The sequence below is a fragment of the Zootoca vivipara genome, chromosome 3 (assembly GCF_963506605.1).
Source record: "Zootoca vivipara chromosome 3, rZooViv1.1, whole genome shotgun sequence".
Taxonomy (NCBI): domain Eukaryota; kingdom Metazoa; phylum Chordata; class Lepidosauria; order Squamata; family Lacertidae; genus Zootoca; species Zootoca vivipara.
Window position 1 is genome coordinate 77,897,050 of NC_083278.1, and position 14,537 is coordinate 77,911,586.

The following is a 14,537-nucleotide window of genomic DNA, read 5'->3' on the forward strand; positions in this document are numbered from 1 at the left end:
CACCTGAAAGTCAGGTGTAATGTTTAGAAAATTATATATTTCTTAAATTGTGCTCACTGTGCAGGATGGAACCAACCTGAGTTGGTGATGAATAACACAGTGTTGGTGGGGTGGGGTAGGGGGGAGTTCAATGCCAAATGTAGCAATGCCAAAATTTCCCTGAAAGATAGTATGTTGAGGTTGTAGCAGTAACCATTGTATAACCCTAGCAGCTGAAATCTGAAAGGACAGCCTTGAGATTTCATGTATCAGATGTAAATTAAACAGAAATCTAAATCCCAGATGACCTACTAGGAGAGATTCCAAGTTTTTCATAACGGGAAGTTGCTTTTACATAAATCACACTTTCTTCCCCTTGGCTAAGTCCGTCTGGTCGGTTGCAATTACACATAAATTTCAGAAGAAGCTTTAGCCTGTGGATGTATATTCTCCAAGAGAACTATTAAATACATTTGCCTTACTGTACATAGCAGGGAATGGTAACAAAAGAACCACAACCTTCTAAAATCTGAATCATATACCAGAACATTTCTGAAGAATTATTACAGTCTGTAGGGAAAAAAGTGATTTGCATTTAAGTACTGTACTGCATTATGAATTGTCTAAAACGAGAGCCTCTCATATTGTATCTAATGTTAATGCTTTCAGGTCTGCGCTCTTCCTTGATATAATGAGTTTGTGCCTCTTCAAATAGAGAATAATGATCAGTGCCAAGGAAAGGAGAAGTACTGAAAGCCCAATGTTACTGGAAATGTTATGTACAATGACGTTATGTAAGCTTAATCTGTACAGCCCCCACTTTTTTCTTATTGTGATGCATAATTTAAGTATAAGAAACAGGGTTGCCAACTGACCAAAATAAAGTCAACCTGAGCTGCCCTAGTGCCCTCAACAGCAGCTTGATCTGGTGAAATAATTCTGTGAAACTTCTCATGACATGGAGATTTAACATCATTACCCACTAAAGTCATGCAGCTCAAGCTGTTACAAGGAACACAGGGCGGGCAAATAATAAAAAAGTTGACAACAACAACAACAACAACAACAACAACAACTTATTATTTGTACCCCGCCCATCCGGCTGGGTCTCCCCAGCCACTCTGGGCGGCTTCCGGCAATGATTAAAATACAATAAAAACAAAACTGAATAAAAATGGAATTATCATAGGGTTGTTATTTATACAGCACCTAAGCAATTAACACAAGGACCTGCTGCCTCAAGTACAAGGCACATGTGAAGACAACTGGCTGCACAATAATTGCATAATTACTGCTGACAAAGGACAACGTGATTGCCGATAAATCTCTTCTCCCTGAAAAAATACATCTTTTTGCTTTGATTATCACTGAATCACAAACTTCTCAGCATGCTGTTCTTCCAGTGGTGGCTGGTGACTGGTGGTGTGGAAGGCAGAGAGGTCAACAGTAGGTGGAGTCAGAACCAATGACCAGTAGAGCCAACTAATTCCAGTTTTGTTCCCACCTTACTGAATTCTGAAAGAACAGCACTGAGACTGAGGAGGAGGAAGCTGACAAGACTGGTTTTCAGTAAGAAGTCAGGCGGGTGGAAGTTGGCTGATATTGCAGGGCCCCATTTGCCCTGTTGGACCAGTCCCCCTGGACTCTTCAGCTTGCTTACATCAGTGGTTGAGGTGATTCTTTGCTATCTCAAACCCCTCCTCTACTTTCTGCTGGGATTGAAGTGCATGACTTAAAAAAAGACAATTAGTTTCTGCCATTCTGCTTGCTGTGAAAGTGTAGCTTTCTTTAAGGCAATTAAGACCTGGTTGAGCCTGCATTCTTCAGCTGTATGCCTGGATGTTAGGAGAGCCGAAGTATTATTTGCCATTTGTTTGGCTTGTGCTGTTCGCTCAATTGACTTGTTAATCTGTGGCTTTAAAATCCCAATGTAAAAGCAGTTTGCAAACTGATTTGGATTAAACAGCTCAGACTGTATAGAATTACAAAGAGGATTGTTTTAAAGCGCACCTGGAAATCAAGATAAAGTAACTGGATGTAAGAAGCAGCCTGGAAACAAAGTGCCATTATGACAGAATGTCCTTCTAATAAAGCCCTGATAATCACCATCACATGCATTCTCAATCAGACTTTCTCTTGTGTTTTTGTCATGGAGGAAAGCTAATTATGTGGGGACACAAAAACACATTTGTGGCACTCAGCAAAGTTAGATTTTAGAGTCTTTGTGGACAGCAGCTGCGGGGCATCAATCTGGATCTGTGATAAATGATTCTGACATTTTCCACAGGCAGAACTCACATGGAAGGCCTTTTTATTTATTCTCAGATGTCAGATTCTGCATTATTGATCAGGTGCCATTCATTAAAGGTTGGTACATACTAGGAAGGGGGGAGGTAGGGAACCCCTGACACAGCCCCTGAGCTACACATAACGTAATGAATTATTCCATGTAGAAAAGCTTCCCTGAGATCATATTAAGGTTGCATGATGAGAACCTTGTGTCATCTGCTCATACCAAATTATTAAAGGGGGGGAGAATGATACAGTTTGCCAGACAATGTTGATACAGTGAATGCTAACAAGCCATACATCCCATTCTGTGGCAATTAGTTTTCTGTGTCATTCACAGCAACCCTGTAACTTATTATAGCACTTAACAAGGCACTAAGCAGTGCTGGAGATTATTTACTCCAGTTCTGGCTAGAAAGACTGGATCCATTGTTTAGGCTTCCACAGTACTGGGCTGCTGCAGTCATCAGGATTAAGAGCCAGTTACACTATGATCTCATTCAAGAATACAGGTTGGCAGCACACAGCCAAGTAAAGCTCCGTTTTGTTTTCAAACTTATCTTTTTGCACTTAAATTTAACCTTCCTTAATCTGACAATCCTGTGCTTCTGGCGGTAGAAAGGTCAAATTGTAATCTACACTATTGTAAATTCCCTGACCTGTAAGGAGTGAATTACTCATTTTATGCAGCTCAAACATTAATAAATAAACTGAAATGTTCCAGTAATTTTTGTGACAACCATATCAAACTTAGGTTTAAACTCTGTTCAGTTCTTCAATCTTCAAAGATGTTCTTAGGAACTAGATTCCATAACCATGCATTAGTAAGATGAATGAATTGTATCAGATCATCTGATGATTTTAAAATAACTAAACATGTGTTTTCTTTTGTTGGTTGCAAAATATGGAGACTTGAATAAGTACTCCAGTTGCACAATACAATAAAGATTTGTGTTGGGAGGGTGTCCCCCCCCCCAAATTTCTTTTTTCAGCATCATTTTATAGTGCATAGAGAGGAGAATCTTTTAACCTGCTGGCACACATTTCTCCAAAGACAGTCTCTCCTCTAGGATATTTCTTTATAAGATTACTTATCCCCTCTTACTTACCCACTGTAAATTCTCAGGACATTGTTAGCATCTGTCTGCCTTGAGAGACAATGGAGTGTGTCTCCAGGAATGAAGCCAAACCACTGGAGAATCACAGCACCTGCTGTGGTCGCAGCAACTGGGAACTTGTAACCGCTGCTGTGTTTGCAGCAATGAAGTGACCTCTCCAGGATGCAAGCCTGGGCAGTGTGTATGGAGGTCCACCTGGACACTGCTTCTGACTGCAGTATTCTGGATATGTCTGGGAAATTACGGACGTATGGCAACATGAGTCTGACTAAACTGCGGGAGGCAGTGGAAGACAGGAGTGCCTGGCATGCTCTGGTCCATGGGGCCGTGAAGAGTCGGACATGACTAAACGAGGGTATGGAGGGCCCCAGATGATAAGACCCTCTTCTCAGCCTTGCTCATGTGGCCAAAAGGAAAGCAGAGCAATACATCTGGCACCAGATTGGCTGCAGAAGTTGTTGGAAGGACACATACAAGGTACCATCCAACTGTCTTAAGAACTCCACTTGGGATTTGTGTAGGGTTTACTCCTTACCCTTTTCTTTTCCTGGAGATGTCCCACAAAGCAGGAGGTAAGATTTTTTCCCCCTGGGGGTTTAGTCCTGAGGCCTTTCTCATAAGGAAGGAGAGTTTTCTTTCTCCTAGATGGGCTACCTTCTCAGGTTGACAAGTCCTATCTGCCCCACACTTCTCACTACAGCACATGCAGTAACCGCCTTCTTGACCATTGGACCCACACTAGGTCTCATCCGCTCAATCCACCAGAGCCTGTCTTCATATGCAGGGAAAGTCCCTAACTCTTGTTCACTTGGTGCCTGTTTAGGTCTAGCAAACTGATTGTCAGAACTGTTTTATTTTGCAACTGTTTTAATGGACTTGTTTTATTTGCAATTTAGGACTTATTCAGATTTTCCTTTCCTGTGCTCTTTCCAGGTGCTTTAAAGCTTTTTGTCCGAGGTGGTTTCTTTTTGCTCTGGAGCTTTCCCTACAAAACCCCCACTCTTTGAACCTCAATTGGAGCAAATGTCAATCTGCAGGAAACCTGAATTGACGTTCAGCTTTAAAGAGTGAGTTTTCACAGGGAAAGCTCAGGGTAAAAAAAACACCAAAAACCCTACGCTTGGAAAGAGTGGGGCAAAAGGCAAGAGTGGTTAAGGTTAAAATATCTATATTTTAGCCTTGTTCTGAAATAAATACAGAATTGCTTTTCCTTATGGGAAAAAAATCCCAATCCAGTTATTGTTTTTTAGATTGTTTCTTCCACTTCAAGAGCCACAATCCTGTATATATTCTTGTATGCTACCTATATGGTAATGCCACCCCTTTGGATTTATATTGAAACTCAACAGCAGTTCTGTCCTCCTGCCTGTGTTCTCCTTGACAGATGTTTATTGGTCTAGACAAAAGATTTGCTTTCCATCTAGCGAACTCCTACACCTCTCCCAAATCAGCCTCCTTTTATTGAGTGAATATGATTACCAGCTTCATTCTCCAGCTTGGAACATACTCTTACAAACCTGTAGGTCTTACATTGTAATTTAGTTTTAAAGAATCCTAATCTGATTGCATTGCTACTCATTATTTCCTTTGCTACATATGCAGACCTGGAAACCTTCTTTTGCATGTAATCATGGAAACTGTATTGGTGTAAATAACAACACCGAGTAGGATACTCTGCTTCTTTTGCAGAGCCTCAATGTCCTTTGCCTTCCTCATGCTGGAGTGGAATAGCTGAGTAGAGATCTATCACTGTTTGTTACACCCACCCAAATTAAAATTCTCATTGAACCAGACTGATTTCAATATACGGCTCCTTCACAGTGCTATTTTTAAAACAGTTTGGAATAGGATTCGGAGGTTTGGAAGCATCAAGAAAAAATGAAAAGAGCGAATCCTGTTTTGTTGTTTGGTTGGCTGCCAGTTCACAACAGCCAACTCTGCAGCCATATCAGTTCTGTGTATGCAGGCAAGATAGTTCTGAGAATGGTCTTTTGGGCTTTATCTGGCCCTTTGCACTGGAGCCTACAGTCTGTGGGGTGAAATGAATTCCACAGACCTTTCAGTTCAAAATATTTTAAATGGGTGAAGAAGTGCAGGATATAGAAAGGGGGAACATACTAAAACTTGCCGATTATATATATATATATATATATATATATATATATATATATATATATATAGTTGTGTGTGTGTGTGTGTGTGTGTTTTAGTCTACATACTGAAGAAAATGTGCAGTAGAATGGACTGTACAACTTCAGGCTACAAGTGAAAAATGCTGCATTTGAATGCTCACCTCCATTAAAATCAACTCCTGATTTTGGCAGTTTTCCATTTGCAGGTGGATGTTTCCTTTCCCCCACTTTTAGAGAAGGGATGGGGAACCCTTGGCCCAACAGGCATTGCTGGACTATAATTCCCATCATCCCTTACTGTTGACAATGCTATCTGACACTGATGGGATTTGGAGTCCCAACAACAACTGGCTACATTTCCCCCATTGCTGCTTTAGAGGGAGGTGAGCACTCAAAAATATGCTTTCCCTCACTTGCGCTCTAAGGACTCTTTCCCAGCTCAGGTGCATGTGCAGCTAATTCTAACTATTGCACCTAGTTCTTTTCTGATAAATTTTGAGTCCAGAATTTCTGTGCCTCTGACCAGAAGAGGTTAATTTTTGGATTTCTTTCAACTCTGCAGATGTGAGCCAATCAAGGCATAAATTAAGACCCTACTCTACAGCTAACAGCTCAACAAAGAGCCTAAGAGTTGCAGTAACTGTAGAGTAGTGTCTAAATTTAGGCCTTGATTGGCTCACATCTGCAGAATGAAAAGCCAAAGGCCTTCCTTTGAGAGCATCAGGCATTTCTCTACAATGGGGTGGGGAACCTCAGGCCTGGGGAGCAAATGTGGCCTGCAAGACCTTTTTTCTGGCCCTTTGAACTAGACCACAACGTGTCTCCAGGCCACACCCATCAATGACCATACTCCTTCCCCTCCTTGAGTGTTTAACTGTGATCGTGCCTCTTCCTTGCCAGAATGTAGGCATTTGTGTGTGTATAGAAACCTCTGACTTTCCTATGTCTTGAACACATCCTACCATACAAAGTGGATCAGTGGAATACAAGCACTTCTGGTTATGAAAATGCTCTCTTAACTCCTTCACACACTGCCACCCACGTCACACTACTGTAGTTGTTTGCCAGGTGAACACCCTAAGAAGAATTTAATAGTATTGGTGTAAAAAATATTGCGTTTTCTATGAGACCAGGCAGAGCTATATACATTGTGGTGATCAATTGGTTTCATGCCAGGGGATAGGGCGGCTATGCAAACATTATAATAGTAGGGAAATCCCTAGGTGAATTTTAATACTCTTGTATATTTTGTGTCAATTGCCTAGGGCTCAGGGCAGAATTTAATGGAACTAATTTGACACTTGCCAGATGTAAGAGAGGAACTAATTATCTCAGTCTTCTTTCTTTTCTTTTTTACTCAAAGATTTTTGATACCTTTCCACCTTCCTGGTGGTCAGAGTTAAGACGTAGCTGATTTTTAAAAACTTGTGTGAGGACCATGTGCCTTATGTGTTAAGAGGAATATTGTGTTAATACATACTCTTGTAATTGTCACTAGCTGTTACTGGAACTTGTGACAGTGCAGTTCATGGTGTGTGTGTTTTTTTTTTTTACACAATTTGTGATTATTTTATGATTTCATTTTCATGTTTTCAAGTGTTCTAAAATACTATTATCTGAAGAGGCATAATACATTTTGTTCATGATAAGTAGAAATGGAATTCAAGCAGCTGAAGATGCAAGAGTGAATATCTTAGTGTGTAAATGTGTTTACATCTGTTTTCTCCTCCCAATGTATTTTTAAATGCTTCAAGGCCATGAACCTTATGAAAAGCAAGAAAGAGAACAATGCATTATAGCACCAAGTGAATAATAATTGTAAAAGAATTACAGCATAATTACCTTTTCTGAAATGTTTTGAAGTTATTACAAAGACCCAACGGTCACTGACCTTTCAAAGGGGCGACCAGTTTTTATTTCCATTGTTTAGAGAAAAGAGAAGTGAAAGAAAAACAACAACCCATCAACACACTCTCTGGGTGCACCTACTTCATAGTACCAATTTTATCACTGTCGCTTCAGAACATGGAGACAGGCTTCAGACAGATGCTGCTTTTGCATGTAATTATGAATGTGTGAAAGCATTTTGTGGGTTGAGGAGAGGATATGGTTGCCAACTAACCTTTAAAAAGGCCATAGCCTGTTGCTACTTCTTTAACAACAGCTTGATATCAGGAATCAACACCTTCCATACCATGGAGATTGGAACTATCACTTGGCCCTCTGTTGCTGCATCTGACCCCAGGTATAGGTCCTAACACCTTTGATCCTGCCCTTTGATTTCCCTTTTCAAAACTTAACCAACTTCTGGGTTGTTGTGGTTGTTGTTGCTGCTGCTTTTAAATGAAGAACTTGAACATACTGCCCTTGAACATGTGAAGAAACCCATTGCTCTAGAACAGGCTGATCACTTTGAAGGTGTAGGCTTTGTGATGAAGAAGAGTTGAAACAAAGGGCTACAGTTCAGTAGTCTGCTTGGCATGCAGACGGTTCTAAAATGCAGTCTAAAAAAAATGAACACTCACATTTCCCCATATGTTCATCCTAATTGTGCTACCGATTGAATGACATCAAAGTGATGATAAAGAAATAAGATTCCAGTATGTATTTGTTTATGATGTTCATTTCCCACTCCTTTGCAACAAGCTTCTTTTGTGTGAAAATGTATGTAAGTCATAAGAAGATATAGATTTTATTGCACCATTCAATTTTGCGGTTGCTCTCAGCACAAATTTATGCTCCTTTCTGTTATTTAAAGCAGTGGCAATGAGGAATTACAAAGCCTACTCTTCATTAACCTCCAATAAGTCTGTTCCTATAGTCAGCAATTGCCATTATATTGATGGACTGCTAATATAGCTTGATAGCTCTGCTCTGCCTCTGTCTCCATGGACAGTGGCACTCCTGCCAGCCCCCTCCCCATGCAATGCGTGTCCAATAAAATGTGCCAAAATGACTGATGGGACAAGTAGTTCACAAAGACACACTGCTCAAAATGAAAGTGCTCCAGCTTTATGTATCGCATAAGCAACTATATAATCCCAAAATGAAATTTTGCAGTGTGGGTTAGAACTGCAAATACTGCTGACCGAGATCACTGAAGCCTCCATTTCTGATATGCTTAATATATTCCTACACCAAGACAGTAGCCTAAGTGGACTGCGAGTGGACTGCGAAATTCTTGGCGGAGCTTGAGGACTGAAAAGATCAGAAATAATAAGAATTATAGATTTAGTTCTGCTTGTGGTATAACCCAGGTGTAACTCTGCTGGGATCAATAACAAGAAACATAAAACATTTAAAGACATCTCATAAAATTCAATGAGCCTTACGCAAATCGGTGCCAAGAGAAAGCTTCCCATGTGACAATGTGGGATTTTGTTGGCTTCATATATGAAGAAACAAAAAACAACCCACCCACCCCCACCCCCCGAGAATATACTCCATAGATTCTTTTAAACAACCCTCTTGGTGTGACCTGTCTTCTAATGTATTAATAAATCCCAGCAAGAGGAATATATTTTGATCTCACATGGTAGTGAACCAAAGAGATTAAGGGGAGCTATTCAGTCTTATTTTCTACAGCATTTGTTGCTCAAGGTACACATATCGAAAACGAATTTGGAGTGGGTTTTTTTTTCTTGATGCAAAACAAATGCAACACAAGCTGATAGGGCCACTTACTAGATGCTTGCATTGAATATTGCCCAGTTTCCATTTTGGGTTGAAAATGACTATTTAAGAGTGGTACAAATTAGTCTTAACAGTGCAATCCTATACACTGAGTTCAAAGGAACTTACCCTCTAGTAAGTGAGTATAGGATTGCATTCTTTGAAAATGCAATGATCGTATGAAAATTCAGCTTTTTTCTTTTTTCTAAAAAAAATCCTGTTCAGTACAGTTTTTCGTCCTGTCTGTTGATTCTTTCTCCGTGTATAAGTCACCTGGCAATCCCAGCCAATTAGGAAGCTCATTATGAATGAAATGACATCACAGTGGTACACTGCGAATCAAATTGGTTATTTGATGCATCACATGAAGGAAACTGAGCATGAGGACAATGCTTCACTCATTATATACATTGGTGAACTCACTGGAGTGAGTGCAATGCATGATATCGCAAGAAGCATTCAGTTAACAGAATTTTGTTCCAAACCAGCCTGCATCCAAAACTTCATACCTGTATTTTATCACTTTCATACAAAGTACTCAAGAGTCTAATTATAGTTGCTGCTGATATTTGTATATATAGCCTAATGAAATGTGTGGGGTTTCTCCTTCCCTGCCCCTACCCTTTGTTTGCTTATAGGTGAAGGTCATGGTCCGCATTTGTTCTACCTTGGCCAGGGACTCCTCTGAATCCAGCTCCTTCTTAAAGGTTGATCCTCGTAAGAAGCAAATTAGTCTGTATGACCCATTGTCCTGCGGAGGCCAGAATGCCTTCCAAAAACGGAGCAGTCAAGTGCCACCCAAGATGTTTGCGTTTGATGCCGTTTTCCCTCAAGACGCATCTCAGGTAGGCAAACTGTGATGGGGATAATGGTCAAAGAATTGCATTACTGTTATTCAGAAGCTTCATTATATATTAATATCAGGTCGAGAATGAATTTCTTTTGTAACATATATAGTAAATGTTAAAACCTTATCCAATTCAAAATGTCTAGCTTGACTTATTCCAAAATGAGTGTGTGGGAATGTGTGTGTATGGAGCAAAACAGATCAAGGTCCTATCAGTATGTAAAATTTGACCGCTTCAGGTTTCAGCCTACCTGCTAGGTTTTGTGGTTCACAGCTGCCAAAACTTTCCTTGTTCCCTCAAAGGAAAGTGTCCATTGATATCAGCATGACAGGATCCTTTCTGTCCGTAGAAAACCCTTCTTTCCCTGGCTATCTGTCTAAGTATGTACCTCAAGCATCCCTCAGTTTTGCAGTCTTATAAGGCTTCCTAATTTATAGCAATAGTCATAATAAGAAGGCTGTGATCTTTTTTGTAAGACACCTGCCCCAAACTGTAATGTAGTATCTTAAAAAAACGAGGTAGGAGATAAGACAATATTCTGTTGCTGGGTTTTTTTTGGGGGGGGGGAGGGAGGATTTAGCAGAAGCCAGCCATTTGCTGGTTTGAAGCTGTTTTAACCCTCATCTTATTTTTTCTATAGATTTTGTAAATTATTATAACAAAAATTGTTTCAAGTATATATGTCATGGGGACTCTGTACAGGGACCCTCCCCCAGTCATCCTGACCAGCACTTTGCCCAGTGATAGCGCTAGCAGTGGGTCAGGAGGAGGGAATGAGGAATGGAGCGGAGTGGAGAGGGGGCTCTCAGACGTGTCAGAGCCAAGGCACCCACCCAGCTGGTCAGAGGAGGAAGGACATCACAGCGAGGTGTTGGAGCCTCTGCAACACTCCAGCCAAAGGACGGGAGAAGGAACGCAGCTCCTTCTGGCGCCCGAATTGAGGCACGTGCCCACACGCAGGGCTAGGGGAGGCGCTTTGGGGTGCCCAGGCTTTTATGCTGGCCCAAGATGCGACCTAGGCCATTGCCGGGTTCTGAATTGGACTAGGCAGTGATGTTTGCTGATATCTCTGCACTGTAAATAATATACACAATAAAGCTTTTAAAGACAGAGCGGACTGGAGCGTCTTTACTCGAGAGTAGCTGCAACAATCCCCTGACAATATAGATAAAAATAGCATTAAAACATATAAACTGTTATTAACAACAAATCTAACTTCTAGTTTTCTTTAAGCAAGATATTGATAATCCCATTTATATTCACATTTCCTCATGAATATATAATCTTCTTCCCATTATAACAGGCCGAAGTATGTGCAGGAACAGTAGCTGAAGTGATCCAGTCTGTGGTGAATGGTGCTGATGGATGTGTATTTTGCTTTGGACACACCAAACTAGGTTAGTAAGTTTCACATTCAAAGGATAATGTAGAAGGAATTTGTCACCTATAACCTCCTGTATCTTGTTTCCTTCAATATACCAGCCACTCTTGTATTTCCTGTGATTTTGATGCATTCCCTGAATACTTAACAGTGACCAGGTGGGGGGATGTTGTCATTCTCTACCCCACTTGCTCCTCACCATTGTTTTAGATTGGTTTAAGATCATGATGATTAGTTGAAGGAAGTAGCCACTTTTGAATTCCATGGGGTGCTTATGGATGAACACTAGTGGCCAGTATTAGTTTGAGAAAATGGTATCCATTGAAGATAATTAATGTTTATGATTATAAAAACTGCCCTTACAGATCTATCAGCTTAAAACAATATTATTTCAAAACCTTCTCACTGTCAGCATCCAATGACAGCATCCAAAGGTCTACCACTTGAATGGATATACCATTCAGAAATTTTATCCCTAGTATTATTTAACTTGGGATTGTAAATTTTATGTGGATGGACTCTGTTTATATGCTGATTCATATTTCCTATACATGAAAATGAAAGCAGTGAGCCTTACTTGCAGTTTTACAATTAAAAGTAGGTTGTATCACACCCAGTTTTGCCAACAGAAGACTGAGGTACAAAAATGAAATCAAAAAGTTAATAGAATCCATTCAATAGCTACAACTACTTTTCAAGTGTATTCCGAATCAAAGGGCGGAATCCAACATAGTGCAAAGTCTCTTGTTCAATCAGTGCAAGGATTTCTCCTTGCTCAACATAAAGTTCTGCGCCTTCCTTCCCCTGCATGTACCCTAAATCTGTTCTAGGTGGTTCCCCAACCCTTAGGAGCAGATTTGGAGAGGGCATGAAGCATGCATGGAGGGAGGAGAGGGGAGAAGTGATGTTGGGCAACCATTGACGGGACAACACATTGTTGCAGATCAGGATGTGCAGTATTTTAAGATCACCCCTAGGGTTCCTTTCTTCACATTTTCTGTTTGTGGTCATTATATTATCTTCCTTTTCTCTACTCCATTCCAAACAGGAAAATCCTACACGATGATTGGAAAGGATGATTCCATGCAGAACCTTGGCATAATCCCTTGTGCCATATCCTGGCTGTTCAAGCTGATTAATGAAAGGAAAGAGAAGACAGGAGCCCGGTTCTCTGTCCGAATCTCAGCAGTGGAAGTGTGGGGAAAAGAAGAAAACCTGAGAGATTTGTTGTCAGAGGTGGCAACAGGCAGCTTACAAGACGGCCAGTCTCCTGGGGTCTACCTTTGTGAGGACCCAATTTGTGGCATGCAGGTGAATACAAAACTTTTAAGTTATGACATATACCAAGTAGTGTCGTGTTTTTAACTACAATGGGTTCAATTAAAAAACCCTCAACAACCCTAAGCACAAACTTTTTCTAACTTGGAAGTGTTTACTCTCAGGCACACAAGAAACTTTATGACCTGCAGCTGCAGGGGCCATCTGCTCTCCTGGCCTAAATATTTGCGCCTTTGGCATAACTTGATGTTGAGCAGAGACCTCTGTTTGCTATAAAATGTGAAAGGATTCAGATCAAACAAAATTTGTCTCCTTCCTATAATAATTTCTCCAATGTATAACAACACACTAAAATATTTACAATATTGCACAAATAGCTGGAGGCCAATAATATGGCTGTTTATATCTTCACAAACTACATTATTTATAGTACTAGGCTTAGTAATGTTGTAGGAAGTATTAATAGCTACTTATTAATTGCTGCCAAGCTGTGAATGGGAGCCCTGGCCAAGCCAAGAACAACTCCCAGTGTTCTTTGGATAGGAACACCCAACTGGTTTAAAAAAACAACACAACACTTCCTGGCCATGTTGAAAGATACATGAGCTGCAGTAGCCGTTTGACTCCCTGCCCCTCCTTTAAATTATGGCTAAATCCTCTAGGCACCCTTGCTGGCAGGAGTTCCTTGTAGACCTCACATCTGAAACAAAATACCTACTGTTCTGCACATACAGTGACTACTGCCCTTATGGTGTGGGATTTTACCTTGCACTGAATGTGTTGGAGAGAGTTCCAGCAAAAGAGGAAGAGAGAAAGTAAACATTAATTAAACTCAGAAATCCTGAAAACACAAAGGGCCACACAGACTTCATTCGGGGTTTCAGTTAACTTGTCCAGTCCGTAGAGAATCGTGCCAAAAAATCGTTCAAAGCTTTCTTCAGTGCCTGCAGAAAATCTAAAGTTGCCCCTTGTACTACACCTCAGACTTCAGTTTATTGGCAAGCATGGGGGCACCAAGGTTAGGGGGCAAGTTAGAATTCTGATTAGGGATGGAGAGCATGGCCAATGGTTATGGGTGTTGGGAGTTTTAGTCTAGCAACATCTGGAAAGCCACAGGTTTTGCACTTCTGTTCTAGCAGAACATGCATATGCCCTGACATTATGATGCTCCATGTTTCCCCACACTGCATAAGGGGCAGCAAATGTTGTGCAGCAGGGATAGGGGAAAGCAGGATTGATTGATCTCAGGGGGAAAAGAAATTTTATCCACAGCTGTCATTTTAAGCAGGAACCATGTGTTTACTATCACACCTAGTTTGGACTTGGCAGAAGGTTTTGAGAAAGCAAATCTGCAAAGCAACTGTTAAGGGTCGGGGGAGTCTAAGATTGTCCATTACAAGACATCCACCTCTCAAAATAATTACTGGAAAGAACAGGGAAGTGTGGAGGTAGGCTTGCTTGATGGTAACCTTGAAGGCAGATGGAAGCTAAGAGTGTCAGTGACCAAAACCTGCCTAACTGGGTCTGAGAAACAGAAACCAGATCCAAAGGAGGACACCAGGTTCAGCAGCACAGATCTAGAGTGAAACACCTTGCTTCTTTGTTTTTGGGTTTTTGTTCATGTGGAGGCATTTCACTATGGGGATTCTCTTTTGCCAGAGATGTTCCGCAAAGCAGGATGTTCCCAAATCTAGAGCATGCTGTATTTTGGTGGTGCTAACAGAAAGTACCTTGCTAGTAAAGGTAAAGGTAAAGGGACCCCTGACCATTAGGTCTAGTCATGACCGACTCTGGGGTTGCGCGCTCATCTCGCATTATTGGCCGAGGGAGCCGGGGTACA

General features: G+C 40.9%; 1 protein-coding gene across 3 annotated transcripts in view; it reads left to right on the forward strand.

Annotated features, from left to right (window-relative positions):
• The window catches only part of KIF26B (kinesin family member 26B), a 278,589-nt gene that overhangs the window by 197,930 nt on the left and 66,122 nt on the right, over positions 1–14,537 (forward strand). For all 3 annotated transcript variants that reach the window (XM_035108339.2, XM_060272882.1, XM_035108340.2), the window contains 3 exons: positions 9,829–10,035; positions 11,342–11,435; positions 12,468–12,730. In XM_035108339.2, the coding sequence (XP_034964230.1) occupies positions 9,829–10,035; positions 11,342–11,435; positions 12,468–12,730 (564 nt within the window). The remainder of the gene's footprint in view (positions 1–9,828; positions 10,036–11,341; positions 11,436–12,467; positions 12,731–14,537) is intronic.